The sequence below is a fragment of the Typopeltis vanoorti genome, chromosome 10 (genome assembly GCF_054136105.1).
Source record: "Typopeltis vanoorti isolate ZY-2024b chromosome 10, IOZ_Tvanoo_1.0, whole genome shotgun sequence".
NCBI lineage: Eukaryota > Metazoa > Arthropoda > Arachnida > Uropygi > Thelyphonidae > Typopeltis > Typopeltis vanoorti.
In genome coordinates, this window is record NC_143558.1 from 71,166,590 (window position 1) to 71,183,203 (window position 16,614).

Consider the following 16,614-nt stretch of genomic DNA (forward strand, 5'->3'; position numbering starts at 1 on the left):
CTATTATTTCACTTTTCGTGGCTTACTGTTCTTTGAGTTGGAAGCTGTTTTTTTTTTTTTTTAATGTAAATGAAAAAACATACTCATATTTCTTTTGCTTATGCCCTTCATTATTATTATCAGTTCATCTTTCCTTTTCGACGATCTTGTGTAGAGACGTGAAGTTTTCTTATGGCATGCTTGCTTTTTCATTTCCTCTTCTGATTTCTATTAGAAAGGTTCCATTTACATTTGTCTTCTGTCTGCTCAGTTGTTGCATTTATTTTGTTACTGTTAGTTTTAATTACTGGTGGCCTTTCCGTGATTGACAGAGAAGGTGCTTCCTGCTTTTCTTGAACTTTGGGTTAGTTTGTTATTCTTATTCTTGCCAACTGTGGTTTGTTTAAACGTGTCCTGTTTGCTAGGCTGAATTGGAAAATCTCTAGGAACTCTTCTTTGCTAGACCTGCAAAGTATATATGTATCCTGCTTTTCCACATCTGGAGTTGCTTTTTGTTCCTAACAGGTTTTACTGGTATTTTTGCTCCTTTAGCAAAAGTTCTAAAGGGAAATGTAATAATGCAATGTTGTGAATTTTTGGAGGTCTGGCAGGTTTGGGAAATTGACTGACAATATCTGATCCCTGCACAGTTGAAAAATTTAGCTTTGGGGCAATTGTAGCCTAAGTGGTCATATGAGCTACAATGTATTCACTGTCTATGCATCCTTGGATGCATCACCAAACTCATACTGATGTAGACAGAATTTGGTGTCCATTATGAAAGTGACCTCACCAGAAAACCAGTTGGGAATTTCACTCGAGATACTGTTTTTGTGTTACTGATTTTATGGTGAATGTCTAAGCATTTCATTGATGCTTTCTGTGTATTCCATTAGAAATCTGTCTTTTTACTTTCTCACTTGCTTTCTACCATTACAAATATTATGCTACCTTGGAATAAAACTCTAATAGATTATCCCTGGTTTCCACATTTTTAATTAAAACTAAATATTTCCTTCCACTGCTTGAAGGTATATGTCTTATCAGCACCCCTCTCCCTTGGCTGTCTTCTTTTAAAACCTCAGCCTTACCTCTTCTGGAATTTTAATTCCTAGCATTCTAGAGAATTGTTATAATCTCAAAACGCTAATTTCTGCATTTAGTTTATAAAAAAAAAAATGATGTAGTAGCAATTCTACAGTAACAGCCAACGTAACAAACAGAGCTACTTTGAAAGCGACTGCAAAATTACTGAGAATTTTAATATCTAATCTAGAGTATTATAAATACTCTGGATTAAAGATAGTTATAGGATGCTTTTTTCATTTGTTTACAAAGTAAATTACACTAGACAAAGCTTATTCATGAAGTCAATATGCATAGCATGCTTATTTTGCTAAGGAGCACTCCTGTGTTTGAACTCGCTGGTTTTGAAAAAAAAATTTTTTTTGAGGTTTTGACCAATGATTGAGTGATTAAAATTTATAAACTTGGAACTTAACTGAAACAATACTGTTATTGATGAGTTGTTCAAAAACATAAGAAACCAAACAACAACTGTAAAGGATTAAAATATGAGGTTATTCTGGTTAAATGATTTAGCCTGCATCTTCCTGTGTCTATCTCCTCCTGATAATTCCTTGAATGAAGGTCAGAACTTGTCTGAGTAGTGATCTCCTCCTCTAATGTATTGCAATATGCATGGCTGAAGGGAAATGTGCTTTTTATATACAGGTAGACCAGTCATGAAGATACTTCATACAAAAATACAAACCGCGTTTGCTTATGCTTGGATAAAGGATCAGAAATATAATTGCTTTTATTTATTTAGATGTGTTTTGACATCACATTTGAAGATGTGAATTAAAATATTGGAAATAATACAATAATGTAAACTGGCATAGTAGAACACTGGTTTAATAAATTTATATGGAATGTGAGCAAAATTAACCTAAGCCCTAAAAAACTTGACTGTGTTTAAAATAATTTACCTTTATTGATCTGAGATTTGTTAGAAATAACAGTTGATTCCTAATTTTACTTTAAGAATTTATGTTCATTGTTAATTTTAGACTACAAATCACATTGTTAAAGTAAAATTAAGAATGAATGGCTAGAGTAAACAGATGGCATATTTAATCATATTTGAAGTGAATCTTAGAAAGGACTTGTCATCTGTTAAATCTTCTCATTCTGTCTATCTAACCTGCTATGTTAGTCAGCCATGGATATATAGCTTAACTGTAACAGTCTTGTTGGTTAGGAATTTTAAATTTTTATTCACCTTCTCAGATTCATTTGAGCGGTCGTATCACTCATACTCTCCCTCTCTCGCATTTTTTTTTGTCTGGTGTCTCATTGTGAGTAGAAGATTAAGTAGGAAAGATGATGAAGTTGTGTATAGCTCCCCTGATGGCTCCTTGGAGGTTTCATATAATAACAGTAATCTACCTGTTCAACTTACCTCTTAGATTTAAATTTCAAAAAAATTGCTAAACTATTATCCCCTTTTAGCAAGCAAGTATAATGAGAACATCTTTCTTTAAGTGAAGATTGACAATTCTTGCTATTCCAGTAGGAGTTACACATTTGAATCAGCAATTTCAATCTGGTACTTGGCCAGAACTTTGCTCCAGGCAAGTACCATCATAAGCTCTGTTGTTTTTATGTAGAAAGTGTGCTGTCTACTGTTTGGTTTCAGATATTGCTGACCAACAGTGGGAGCTTTGCCCCCATAATTTATCTCTTCAAGCTAACTATACTGTCAAGTCTATGGAAGAACCAAAATATTATCACTAGAGCAGACAATAATAATGCTACTGTAGTCCTCAATATCAGTGAATATACCATAAAATAGATGTTATGGTCAGACTGCTCTACTTAGGTTACTTTAGGTTATGATCCTACGGAATCTCAATTTTAAAATTAAAGAATTACCCAGACAAAAAAAAATTTCCTTTTAGTTCCCTTCTCCCCTCCCCCAAGAGATGCGAGTTATCTAAAGTCTGCAAACCTAGTAATCTTTGACCAGTTAAATAAAATTATGTAAACATTTAGCAGAATCTCTTACCCCCCCCCACACACACACTCTTTTTCCGTTAAAAATTCAGTCTATTTTATCCAAGTTTTATCAAATTTAATTTTATAAATCATTCTGATACTATGTCAGCTGTGATATCATTTTTATCTTCATTTTTTTTCTTTAACACTTTACTGCTTAAAAAAATGTTTTTTTTTCCCTCAAACAACACATATCTCTATTTCTCTTCTACCATCAGTGTGAGTTACTTTCTTTGGTTATGCACATACAGGATAATACAATGGGTTCTCCTCCCTCACTCTCAATGTCAAATTTTATCTAGTTTTAAAAAGCATTTTCTTGAACCAACTCCACTTAAGCATTCTCTCTCTCTAAGATATATATACTCAGTTTGCCCTTTTAGTCTTACATCCCACAACAGTTCATATATATATATATATATATATATATATATATATCTGAGAATCCATTTGGCTATGGGAAAAGAGATTGACAGTAGCCTTTTTCAACACCTTAATAACACCTCTTTTAAATGATAACTTTGCTTTGACAGTATACAGAAAATCTGCTCATATGGGCAGATACATTCACGAATTCATCACCTCTAGCAGTATCATATAATTAAAACTAATACTGCTTTCAGTCTCTGTTCCAGTGAAATATCTCCCATCACTCAACTCAAGTACATATATGCAACACCTTATATAATGGCTACAGTTCGATCAAAATATACATAATCTCTCGCCACCCATTTCTTGACCTACTCTATAATCAGTTTCCTTTCTGATTTGGATCCTGCCAGTTAGCATGCAGATTGTGAGCTCAGCTAGCATCCCCTTAGAAGAACATAAAAATTCATCTTTATTAATTAGTGTTAGGACATTTGGGTCTTGCATTGGACTTAACACAAAGAATAAAATGGGAGGAAAAAAACTACTGTTTCCTGACAGCATGCTCAGGTGTGAGATTTTTATTAGAACCTGCAGCCATCCTTCAAAGCAATTTAAATAATTAGTAAGGACATGTCGCACTCCTAACACAGAAAAAAAGGTATTTCATGTTACAACCTAGGCTTCCTACTAGCATCCATAAATTGCTTTTTGTACCTAGGACTTGAGGCTTCAGTCTACTAAGTTTTGCTTTACTATGTATTGATTGATGCATATTACAATTTAAATACCCCTCCCTCCTCCCGCCTTCTCCAAAGATTCCAACATAAGATATGCTGTGAGAGTTTACAATATTGGCAACATCACAAAATAAATTAATTTTGGAGAAATTTGTTGGTAAGAAATTCATCTATACTTTTATATATGTGTGTGTGTATGTGTCCTGTGTCTTCTTGAGGATACATGCCGAGAAATTGATGATGACCATAGGTAATTAATAATCTCAATCCAGTATGAATAGGCTGCATGCACTAGTAATTCTACTTACAAACTATCCATGTTGGAGTGAGATGTGTAACCACTTTGCAAACAGAAGCTAGTGTAATAACTAAGGAATGATAATATACAACTATATTTATCAAATAATTGTAAATGAACAACAGAGTAGATATTTAAAGCAACCATTTATAATCAAGTATAAACAACATCCATTAGATGTTAAGAATTAATACACAATAGACCATCAAGAAAACATGAATTTGCATTTGTAATGTATTATTTAAAAAACATTTTATAAAAATCATTTGCTACCATTTTAACTTGCTTGGCCCATAGGCCTCTCTTAGAGAAGTTAGTTTGCTTCATATAAATGTTACTACTGTCATGATATGGTAATCAGTCCCTTCTTATAAGGCTAGTTAATGCATCCATCACTTGAAAAACTCTTGTAAAAGTTCTTTTCCTAGATTGGATTTGCACCCAGTTTTCTGTCCAAGTGGCATTTAATACTACTGACCGAACTACGGAGTTCTGAAAAAAGTAATGACTGAAGTGCAGTTGTAATATATGATTTTATTTATTATTTTTAATTATATAGTACATGTGTAGTAATTTACATTTCTAATAGTGCATTGTTTTCATCTCCAGCATATGTATTGCACCATCTTAGGCATTTTTTGCATATAATAAGCTGCCATTGGCATTTATATTTAATATGATGTAGTTTGGTGCAAGCTTTGCTATCATATACTTTTTATTTTTACAACTTTCCTTATATCACTTAATTTTTTAAAAGTATTATTTGAAGTGGTAAAATGGAAAAATGGTAAAGAAATTATAATTCAGAGTTTAAATATATTATACAACCAAATAATAAATACAAAAAAAAAGATACTGGTAGAATGGAAGAAAAGTATAACATGCCAATATTTAAAAAAGGAGATAAAAAAAACAGAAAATTATACAGGGATAAATTTATTAAATACCTCATTAAAAATACTAACAAGAATCCTAAATAATAAAATAATCTATTAGATGAACAACAAGGTTTCAGAGAAGATAGATCATGTACAGGTGCAATATTCATACTCAGACAATTGATAGAGAAAATAGTAGAATACAATAAGAAACCGTTTATATGCTTTATAGACCTGGAAAAAGCATTTCACAGAATATTAATTCAAGATGTAATAGAAATATTGCAGAGAAGAAAAGTAGCAGAAAACATAATACAAATAATTAAAGAAATATATGATAATAATAGATGTATAATAAAAACACAAGGAAAAATAAGTAAAGAGATACAAATTAGTAATGACATTAGACAAGGAGACTAAATCCAACAATATTCAATATAATAATGGATGAAATAATATAAAAAGTTAATAAAATGCAGGAATGAAAATAAACAACAGAATAATGTTATGCAGATGATAGTAATTGTCATAGAAAGGCTTATACATGATTATTAATTAACTTAAGAAATTCACAACGTACACTAGAATATAAATTAAATAAACTTTAATATATATTTCGGCAATGTCACGTTGCCATCTTCATAGGAACTTAAAATAAAGACGTGTGCATACAGGCACTACACACAGTAAGTGAGGAAGCTATTGTTTCATCTAAAAGTCCTGATGGTGCCCCATAGCGGGCTATGTAGGTATTCTTGGCCGTTGGGCTGAAGGTCTCCTGATGTAAGTCTCCCAAATTTGGGGCAGTCTCATGCAACCAAATTTGTTGAGGTTTGGCATGTTTCTTAGGACTGAGGCTGATTCCATGAAAAGTCTTTCAAATTTGAACTTGCTGCAGTGTATTATTTTGGCTATCTTCCACTGTATTCTGTGGCATGTATCCAGAGCATGGTCTGCAAGACCAGAGTTGCCATACTGGTGAAAACAGATGTAGTCCTTTTGTTCTGATATTTGCTGTGCTGCCTGTTTGGCCAAAGTAGGATAGCTTACAACTGCAAGGGACCTGGTATACACCAGGTAGGTCTAGGGAAAGTGGTTGGTCTTTAGTGTTGCGGATAAGGGATGCCAATTTTCTATATGGGCTGTAACAAAGAGGTCGTCATGTTTTTTTAAGATTTTGGTAATTTTTTCGGAGGTGCCTCGGATGGGAATGGTGATGGATTTAGAGTAATCCTTGTTGTGAAGGGTTGTGGTTTACTGGTTTCAATATTTTTTTATTTATTTTTTGGGGGGGGGGAGTAGCCATTGGTTGAGGATGTGATTTAGTTCAGTGGTTAGGGCATTGTCATTTGAACAGATTAGTTTAACCCTGTTGTATAGTGTCTTAACAACTCCATATGGTTGTGAGGGGGGGGGGGGGGGGAGGATTGTTGGTGAATGTATCTGCCTGTATGGGCGAGTTTTTTATAAACAGAAAGAAAAAAAACCAAGGTTCCATCGGGCTGGCGGGTGACTAGTGTGTCTAGGAAAGGGAGGCTGTTTTACTCTTTTTCCAGGGTGAACTTGATTCTGGGGTGTGTTAAGAAGGAGTGGAGTGTATCAGACCCATGTGGCCAAATAGCGAACACATCATCAACATAGCGAAGCCATATGGTTGGTTTTTGTAGGGCAGAGTTTAAGGCTTTCTCTTCAAAAGTCTCCATAAAGAAGTTGGCCAAAGGTGGGAAGAGTGGTGAACCCATGGCTGTCCCCTCTAATTGTTTGTAGAATTTTCCCTGCCAAACGAAATAGCCCGAGTTCACTGTGAACTGAAATTGGGCTGAGATATCGAGATGGGATTAGCTTGGATTAGCTCTAAGGTTTCCTTGAGTGGGACATTTGTGAATAAGGAAGACACGGCAAAACTGACCATTATGTCAGTATGTTGGAGTGTACGGTTTTATTCACTCGCTTTGAAGTCTGCTGAGTTTTTTTATGTGTGATGGTGTGTTGCCAGTATGTGAGCGCTTTGTCCAAATGTTCAGCTAATTTGTATCTGGGGGGAATCAATGCCATCCACTGTGGGACGTAATGGCACGTTATCATTATGTATTTGTGGGAGTCTATATAAAGGAGGGGGGGGTATGGAGTTAAACGGTTTTAATTTGTTAATGATGTCTACAGGCCAAGAAGTGACCTTCTTAAGGAGGCTATGGAGTTTTCTAATTTGTGAGTTGGTGGGATTGTATTCAGTGCGGAGGTAAGTAGCCCGATCTAATAATAGAGCATTAAGCTTACCTGTGTATTCCGTATGGTCGAGTACTACAGTGGAGTTTCCCTTATCCGCTTTGGTGATTAATATTTGTATTTCTTCTTTTCCTGCAGAGCTTTATATTCACAATTGGATATGTTGGTTTTTGGTGGTCTTGCTTTGGTGAGAATACAAGCTGCATCCAGTCTGATATTGTTAGCGATGTGGTTCGGAAGGTGGCGGATCCCACATTCAATGCCAAACCTCAACAAATTTGGTTGCATGAGACTGTCGCAAATTTGGGAGACTTACATCAGGAGACCTTCAGCCCAACAGCCAAGAATACCTACATGGCCCACTATGGGGCACCATCAGTTCTTTTAGGAGAAACAATAGCTTCGTCTCTTTGTTCCTCATTTACTGTGTGTAGTGGCTGCGTGCACGTGTATTTGTTTTAATTTCCTTTGAAGATGGAAACGTCACGTTGCCAAAATATTGGAAATATATATATATTTTAATTTATATTCTAGTGTACATTGTGAATTCCTTAAGTTAATTAATAATTATTAATTGCAGAAAATGAAACTCAGCTACATACATATTACTACATACATTTAATAACTGCAAAATTGTATAATATGAAGATATCAAAAACTAAAACAAAATGTATGACAATATCACAAGAACCACAAAGATGCAACTTAGAATTGGAAGGTAATATTATTGAACAAATAACACATTACAACTATTTAGATATACAACTGAACTGGGAAAGAAGGCCACATCTAGAAGACAGAGAACAAGCTGCAAGAATATCAAGATGCTTGAACAAAACAATATGGAAAAATAAACATCTTAGAGTAAAGACAAAAACCAGAATTTATAAAGCAGCAATCAGGCCTATTATGACATATGATGCAGAAACAAGACAAATGTTTAACACAGGTGAAATGAATGTATTAAGAAAAATAGTAAATAAAATGAGATTAGATAAAATAAAAAATACAGATATGAGAAAACTGAAATACAAGCAATAAACATTGGGTAGCAACCCGAAGAATAAAATGGATTGAACATGTGTGAAGATAGAATAATAAAACAAGCCTGTAGTTGGAAACCAAAGATTAAGAGAAGAACAGGAAGACATAGAAAAAATATTAAAAGATACTTTTAAAGAAGATGAAGCCTTGGTCACTACATCTAATGCATGAAGAAGATTATTTGAAGTTAAGTAACATAATGTTTATAGTAATAACATAATCTCATATGAGCATTAAAATATATTTTATTGTTTTCAAGGGTAGCTTTAGTTGTTAATTTTTCAGATAAGTTGGAGATGAAATGTGTTAGCCAAAAGGGATTCATGTGTGGCAAAGATTCTATTTCATTATTCTTGATTTTTTTTCCCTTTTAATTGACTTAATAACAGATGAGATAGATTGATAACAAAAAATAAATTATTTTGAAATAACATTGTTAATTTTAATATTACCAGAAAACTGTCTAATGTTGCATAGATATTTTTTTAATACAAATATATTTCATAAGGATGTTATTTAAAGACTAAGTGTTAATTTCCTTTTGCCAAGTTCTTATTAAAAATTGGTAAGTTTTTGATACCAGCTTCTGAGTTATAAATTAAATCACTGAACTTTAACTTGAAAATCATCCAGTTTTAGATAGGAAATTGCTGAGATGATTAGTTAATCCTCAAAAAAAATTCACTTAAGTAAAATATTCCAAGACAATCCCATTACATTAAAATGTATATTGTGTTTTAAGATTCAAACAGCTGCAAGAATTACTAGTGTGTATTATAGTTAATTTAATATACATAGTCTTTTACTGAATGTGCAAATTTATAAAATGTTTTGCATTGTGTGTAGGACGCGACGCCCACTTGCAGCAGACACAGCTATATTCTGATGTCGAATGGAAGGAACATGTTTCAGCGACTGAAACACATCAACTTAAGTCACCATGCTGATCGAAGTAGTTCATCTACAGCATATACCACTCCACAATCATAGTTCCGACTCATTGTCAGCTAATAATGACTAGCATGTGGTAATACACATTAAAAATAAATAAATAAATGCATCAGTCCTATGAAAATTAACCTGACCATAAATATAAAGAATTTACTTGACTGTTGATTGAGTAGATCTATATCCGGTTGGCTGCAAGCACTTTACAACTTCTTTCATAGTTGGATATATATTAAATGGTTAAATAGATGTTATGCCTGTGGCTCTTGGAAAACCAACCTGACCACAATGGTAAAGCCAAAGAGAGTGGATATAGTAATGATTATCGCTCCTCTCCACAAAATTGGATTTAAAAAAATACTGAATTTCAGAACAACAAAACAAACTTTTTTTTTTTCACTATGATATAAACATTTTAAATGTTATTAGTGTATAAAATGAAGTAAATTTCTCCATCATAAGGGAAGAGTGGTATTAAACACCAGTTCATTATAAATCCCAAATATAGAGAGAGAGCAATGATACACCATATTTTGTTCAGCAGGGAATTGGCAAGCTATAGTTAGATATGGGGGGAGGGGTAACATTCAGGATAACCAATAGTAAAGATAAAAGCATTCAGAAATAACAATTACTACCATAAATACAAAATATGTTAGGATATGTTGAAAATTATTATTATCAATCATGGAAACAACAAACAGATTATCATAGTATTGTCTAACCTTTTCTTCATTGAAATATCTCTCAATCTTCCTTTGTGATAATATTGAGTATATGAATAACAGGTACAGTAAGATAGTTTGCTTTGGGTGCTTTAGATTTACCAAGTGGCACTAAGATTGTGAGAAGTCGATGTATTATAACGGATTTGGGTAGAAACCTTGTGTGCAAAAATGCTCTATTCAGTACCATGGAATTACTGTGGTATTGAACAGAAGATTTTTTGGTCTTTGATGAGAACCAGCAGTTTGAGACAGGTGCCCAGCCAGCGGAACCTTAATCAAAACTTTTAATTTCTACAAGTCCATGCCACTCCATTGAAGGTTATCTTCTCATAAGCTCTGGTAAATTTCAAAATTAAGTTTGTATTTATAATCAGGACTTTATTTTAACTAAATTGAATAACTATTGTAAGAAATTTGGGATGTGGAAGGAGTCGAATTGTGCAATTGAACATGGGAAAACATGAACTCCATTCTCAGCGGAGAACTGGAAGAACAAACTAAAACGTTTTACTCTTTAGTAACAATTTTAAGTGCAGATGGAAAAATAAAATAGGAATATATGTATTCATGTATTCAACTGGGAACCAGTTGAATAAATATGTTAGGTTCTAAGAGAGAAATGATCAAGAACAGTAAACTAAAAACAATGCTTAGACCAATTATAATTTGTAAATCTGAAAATTGGATTGGATATAAAACAGTTAAAGACAAAATCCATGGAAAATTAGATTAATGATCAGATGGCATCACTAGTAGAATCTAAAAATGAAAATGTTAGAAAGGAATGTGACATTCACATTTAAAATTCATCTTAAGTTTGATAGTATTAAGCAACATAATAAATAAGGTGCAGAACATTATGGGCAATTAAGAATGTGTGAGAAGATGTAAACTACTAATATTGTCACTTAAATAGAAAGGAAAGACCCAGAGGTAGACCAAGATCTTTGTAGATTGTCAGATTGAAAATATTTGAGATGTTTTTTTTTATGGAGAATCCATCCACCAGAGGTTGGCCAACCTATAGCATACAAGTATCATGGATTAATAAGGAACTTGTTCACATTTGACTTGAAAAGCTGTGAATTGTGGTATTACTTAAGAAATGGGTGAATGAATAGGAGAAATTTGTCGTGCTAGTTTGGAGTTGAACTGTAAGTGGATATTGGTTGGTTGCTGCTTGTGATTGGATAGATTTACAAGAGGGTATGGTTTTCTGATGAACTGTGGCCAGCTATAGAAGTATTTATAAAAGATGCAGGCTGCAGAGACTAAATGCCTATTTTAAAGTGAGTGAAGTATATTAGCAGGAGGGGTTATCAGTCAATCTAACTGCCCTTTTCCTGTATAGAATCCAGTATTTTTAGGTAACTTTTGGGGACACCCCAGATATAAGAGCAGTATTCAATGGTCGGGCTGATTTGTGATTTTTATAGGATTAGGGGCTGTTGGTAGCTAATTTATACCTCGAGAGAAAGAGGAAAACCTTATTTTTTGGATGCAGATGAGGCAATATTTATGATATGTTTGTCCTAGGAGAGATTTGAGGTTAAAGTTATTCTAAGAAAATGTCCAAATCTCATTTTGAATATAGATTGGGGTATTTTCAAGGGTAAGATTTGGAAGGGTTGCAATGTTCTTTTTTTTGTGTGGGAAATAGTACAGAGCTGCATTTTGCTCGCATCTAAAGATCAGAATTTAAGGTAATAGAGGGTAGATTTCTGCATGGTTATGATGATTTGTGCTTTACAAGGTTAATTAAACAAAAAGGAAGAAGTTCAGTGTGCTGTAATCTGCACATTGCACTTCTCCTAGATTGGCTGTCAGCTGGAGTAGAGAGAGAAAGAAGAGGATGGACAAAAGAATAGAACCTTGTGGGGGCCCTAGCATTAATTATAAAGGAGCCATTTACCATCACGCATGGATGCAAAGTGAGCATCCATTTAGAAAGCTCCCTACCCAATTGCAGAAGTCAGTGCAGACTGAATGATAGGAGTTTACTTAATAGATCTTTGTGCCACACTCAGTCAAAAGCCTAGGAAATATCCAGGGCAACAACTTGATATTTGCTAAATTTTTCCATGGTATTTGTCCAGAGATGCCATATTGATCAGCAGAAATGGAATCCACGCTGTTGGTCATTTATTAGATGAATCTTCAAAGTAGCGTAGGAGTCGTGTGTTGAAAGTTCGTTCCATTACTTGAAAAAGAATTGAGGTTAGAAAAATTGGACAGTAATTTGAAGGTAAAGATTTGTCACTTTTCTTTGGAATAGGTGGTATATGGGCTGATTTTCAGAGTGTATGATTGATAGTTAGACAGATATTACTGGAATAAGAAAGTGTAAATAGGCGACATAGTGTAGAAAAGAAATCATCAAAAGAAAATCTCTCTCTCCAAAGGTAAAGGAATTGAACAGAAATTTTGCTTTTGTAATACTGAATTATGTACAGATTTAATAAACATTAACAAATTTTTTTTATAAAATTATTTTGCTCTGATATATCAGACATGGTTGAAATTTTACCGACTTATCAATCTTGTAAATTTAAAGTTGATATGTCAATTGCATACATTTCTTTCCATTTAAATAGATGGAGAACTTCTTTCCATATGAAAGAAGGTTTTTTTTTTTTTATCTTGTCCTTTGGGACAATGTATAATCTCCTTACACACATGGATATAAGCACTGAATGAGTTTACATCCAGTGCCACTTGTTTAGTATCGGTTTTCCTTAGGCCCTCCCTACTGGGATAAGGGAATAAGTAATAGGTGTAACTTTTATGCTTTTGTTTGCTCCTTTATATTTCGATATATCAATGTATTTCTGAATTTTGTTAGATGGTATTGCTGCATACAAATATGCTTGTAAAGAGGTCCTCTACCAGTGAGTTTGGCTCCTATTTGATGGCCATTGCTTTTATGTTTTAATTTATTGCCTTGACTCTAAGCTTCTAAGTTATGCAAAGAGTAAGATAATCTTCCTCAGTGATTGATGTCCACTATTCAGATTGGCTTCCCTTCTCTAATTTTACAGACTAAGCTGGAAAAGATGCTGAACTGTTTGCCATCATATAATGATTTTATACAAATTGTTTGCCAACAAACCAGGATTCATATCCTCCTCATCGTCCCAGCACTTTCGACCTTTTCTTAACCAGTTACTCTTCACCAATGATGTTTGCTCTCCTCTTGACAAACCTTATCATAAGCTTGCATGTATCATTCTCTACATGTTGTTCTTCTGATCATTCTCAGTGTCATATCTTGTGGCACTACAGTGGTGTCAGTTATGTTGACCATGGGAAAGTTCTGTTTTGTTCTCATGTCTGATTATTGCTTCCACTCTTCTGATTGAATAACACATCCCTCACCTAGGATGAGTGTTTTTATTCCCCATTCCACTAAAGGTTTTTGACCCTTGTTCTCTAACAATTGCATGAAAACAGTCAACACCATAAAATCAGCATCTCTCTAATCACTCCAGTCCAAAACTCCACCTCTTATTCAGCTTATGCCACGGCTCATAACTGCAATAAAACAAACCCAAGCCAAACGCACTAAGCTTGTCTCCTATTCAAATGGCAGTCAAGTTTTCTGATTTCTTGCCAAGGCAACTTCTCTTCTTCCATGTTGCACTATTATAATGTGTACATTGCCAACATCTCTTAAAAATAACGCAGATCTGTTGGTATCAGTTTTTGACTAAATCTCTCATATAGATGACCAGGGCAGATCCCCTCACAATTTCCCAAACTATCCACAGTATGTCTCCTCTGAAATTTCACCAGAAGGACATCAGGAAAATGGTCAAAGATCAGTCAAGTCATCATATAAAGGGGATTCCAGATCTGTTAACCTTTGTCATTGGATATCATCCAGACAAATGCATGTTGAGGTGGGATGTTGTGGATGATGCCAGTTGTGGTTCACTGATGGATAACATCAGTTTTGGGTGGTTGGTGAACATAATTGATATGTGAATAAGACCTCTAATGTTGATAAAATCAGTGAAATTTTTTTGTATGAAATTTAGATTTCTTTTGTGGGATTTTTAGACACACACACACACACACACACACACACATATATATATATCAGGGGCGAATATTCCTGACTATCAGACATACTAACTGGTATTGAGACATACAACTTATCCTGCACTATCCTTATGAAGGATAGAGCAGGATAGGAGAGGAGGGAGGGTGCTTGCTAATGATATCGGATGACTTGAATCCAGTTAGAGTTGAGACCTATGATTGTAGTACTGCTACTACTAACGGTATTTCATGTGACAGATCGAACCATCTAGTGTGAGGTGGAATCTAAAAAGATCAATACATATTGGGTGTTACAGACCTGGTGGATTGGTTGCTAGTGATGAAGAAATGCATCACCAAATAGGCAAGATGAGTGCGAAAAGAGTAATCATAATGGGATACTTTAATTATCCAAATATTGATTTATTAGCAGTAGAATCTGATGAGAAGAATGAAAATGCACATATTAAGCTGCTATGGGACAACTTCCTCAAGCAGCATATGACAGAAGGAACTCGAGGTCAAAGAATGTTAGATTTGATTATAGTGTCAGAGGGCATTTCAGTTGAAGACATAACTATTCTGTCTCCAGTTGGTGATATTGATCATGCGCTACTCACTTGGGAAGTGACTTAGTTTATGAATATGCCATTCATAAAAGGTTACATGCAGAACTACACCGCAAGAAATTATGACCAACTAAGGAGTATATTGAGTTCAGCGGGACGGGATCGGTTGATGGATGGGAAGATTGATAGTGCATGGGAAGCATTTAAACAATACTTAAATGATGCAATATCAGAGTGTGTCCTGAGAATAAATAGGTTAGGAGTCAAATGGATGTGTAATCTTATTAAGTAAGAAAGGGTGATGTGGAAGGAATACCATGTGCATAAGAATGATATCAGTTATGAAAGTCATAAGCAGCAGGCTAGAATAGTCGCAACTGTTGTATGGAAAGCAAAGTCTGAGTATGAAAAGAAACTGGCTCTGTGTGCTAAAGATAACTCACAAAAATTCTCTCGATATGCTGCAATTGAAAGAAAGAATAACTTTTCTAAATGCAGATGGCATGAGGGTTACAGATGCAGAAGAGGTTGTTCAACTAAGTGTCCATTTTGTTAGAGCTATCAACCTGGTGTACACAACATTGAGCTCACTGCTACTTCACTGGATGAAGAAACTCAGGTGTGTGAGGATGAGGTATAAAGCTGTTGCACAAACTGAATAAGAATTCAGCAATAGGAACTAGTGGGATATCAGCATGTGTGCTAAAAGAGTGTTCAGCTGAATTGGCTATTCCTTTAATCAGGCTGTTTAAAGAGTCTCAGAACAGGGAAGATTCTGCAGGAATGGAAAGAATGTATGGTAATTCCATTGCACAATGGTCGTGCAAAGACCGATATGTCCAACTTTTGACCCTTTAGTATATCAGGAGTGGTTGTGAAGATTTTGGAAAAATTGGTTATGTCTTGCATTCAGAAATGGGTTGACAGTGAATCTCTACTTTGCAATGATCAACATGGGTTTACTAAGGAAAGGTCATGTTTTAGCAACTTGCTCACATTCTATAACAATGTTGAACTAGACAAGGGGAATGGATACACCGTGATTCTTTTGGATTTTGCTGAGGCTCTGGACAGAATACAGAATGGTAGACTGTTGCATAAATTGGAGAATATGGGTTTGGATTATAGAATGTTAGCACGGATAAGAGGATGTCTGAGTGACAGATATCAAAAAGTGGTATAACCACATTAAGACATCTTTTTCATTTACCTTGAGTTATCATTTTATGAAAATATAACTGAAAATTGATGTTGATTCTGGTATCTGTAAAGGCTTTGAAAAACTGCAGTAGTGTACATGTTTTTGAGTTAATTATTTGAGATTTGGTAGCCTAGTGGCTTTGCGCTTCGCAACCATATGATTGGGGAAAGAGTGTCACAGTTTCGATTCCCGTTGGAGACGTGAGGAATTTGAGGATCTTCCTCAGTCATAGCCAAGTTAGCCAGTCTTGGGTGCTGGCAATAGTTTTTTCTGCCAGTTTATCTGGCATTTCTCATCCCACAAACAGGCCCTGTGAGCATACGCTACTACAAAAATATATCCCCCCCGCCCAGTGGCAGGCTAGGCGACAGGTCAGTTGGGAGTGGTACTAACAAGAAGTCGCATCTAAGTAACACATGGACCCTGCATAGGAAGCGGGAATAACGCGTAGTGAAAGAAGATTTGAGATTTTCGTAGCAATGAATTTTAAATTACTAAAATGAAAGATGGGGGAGCTGTCATGTTATGATTCA

At 34.6% G+C, this 16,614-nt stretch overlaps 1 protein-coding gene across 4 annotated transcripts in view; it reads left to right on the top strand.

The window, feature by feature from the left end:
- Positions 1-16,614, top strand: part of LOC150102499 (transcription factor YY2-like) — a 222,848-nt gene that overhangs the window by 67,641 nt on the left and 138,593 nt on the right. Inside the window, exon 6 of one of the 4 annotated variants that reach the window (XM_090398775.1) lies at positions 9,441-9,557. The exons of the other annotated variants lie outside the window; for them this stretch is intronic. Coding sequence (XP_090254901.1) covers positions 9,441-9,480 — 40 coding nt within the window. The 3' untranslated portion in view covers positions 9,481-9,557. Of the gene's footprint in view, positions 1-9,440; positions 9,558-16,614 lie in introns of those variants that run through there. 4 annotated transcript variants of the gene reach the window in all.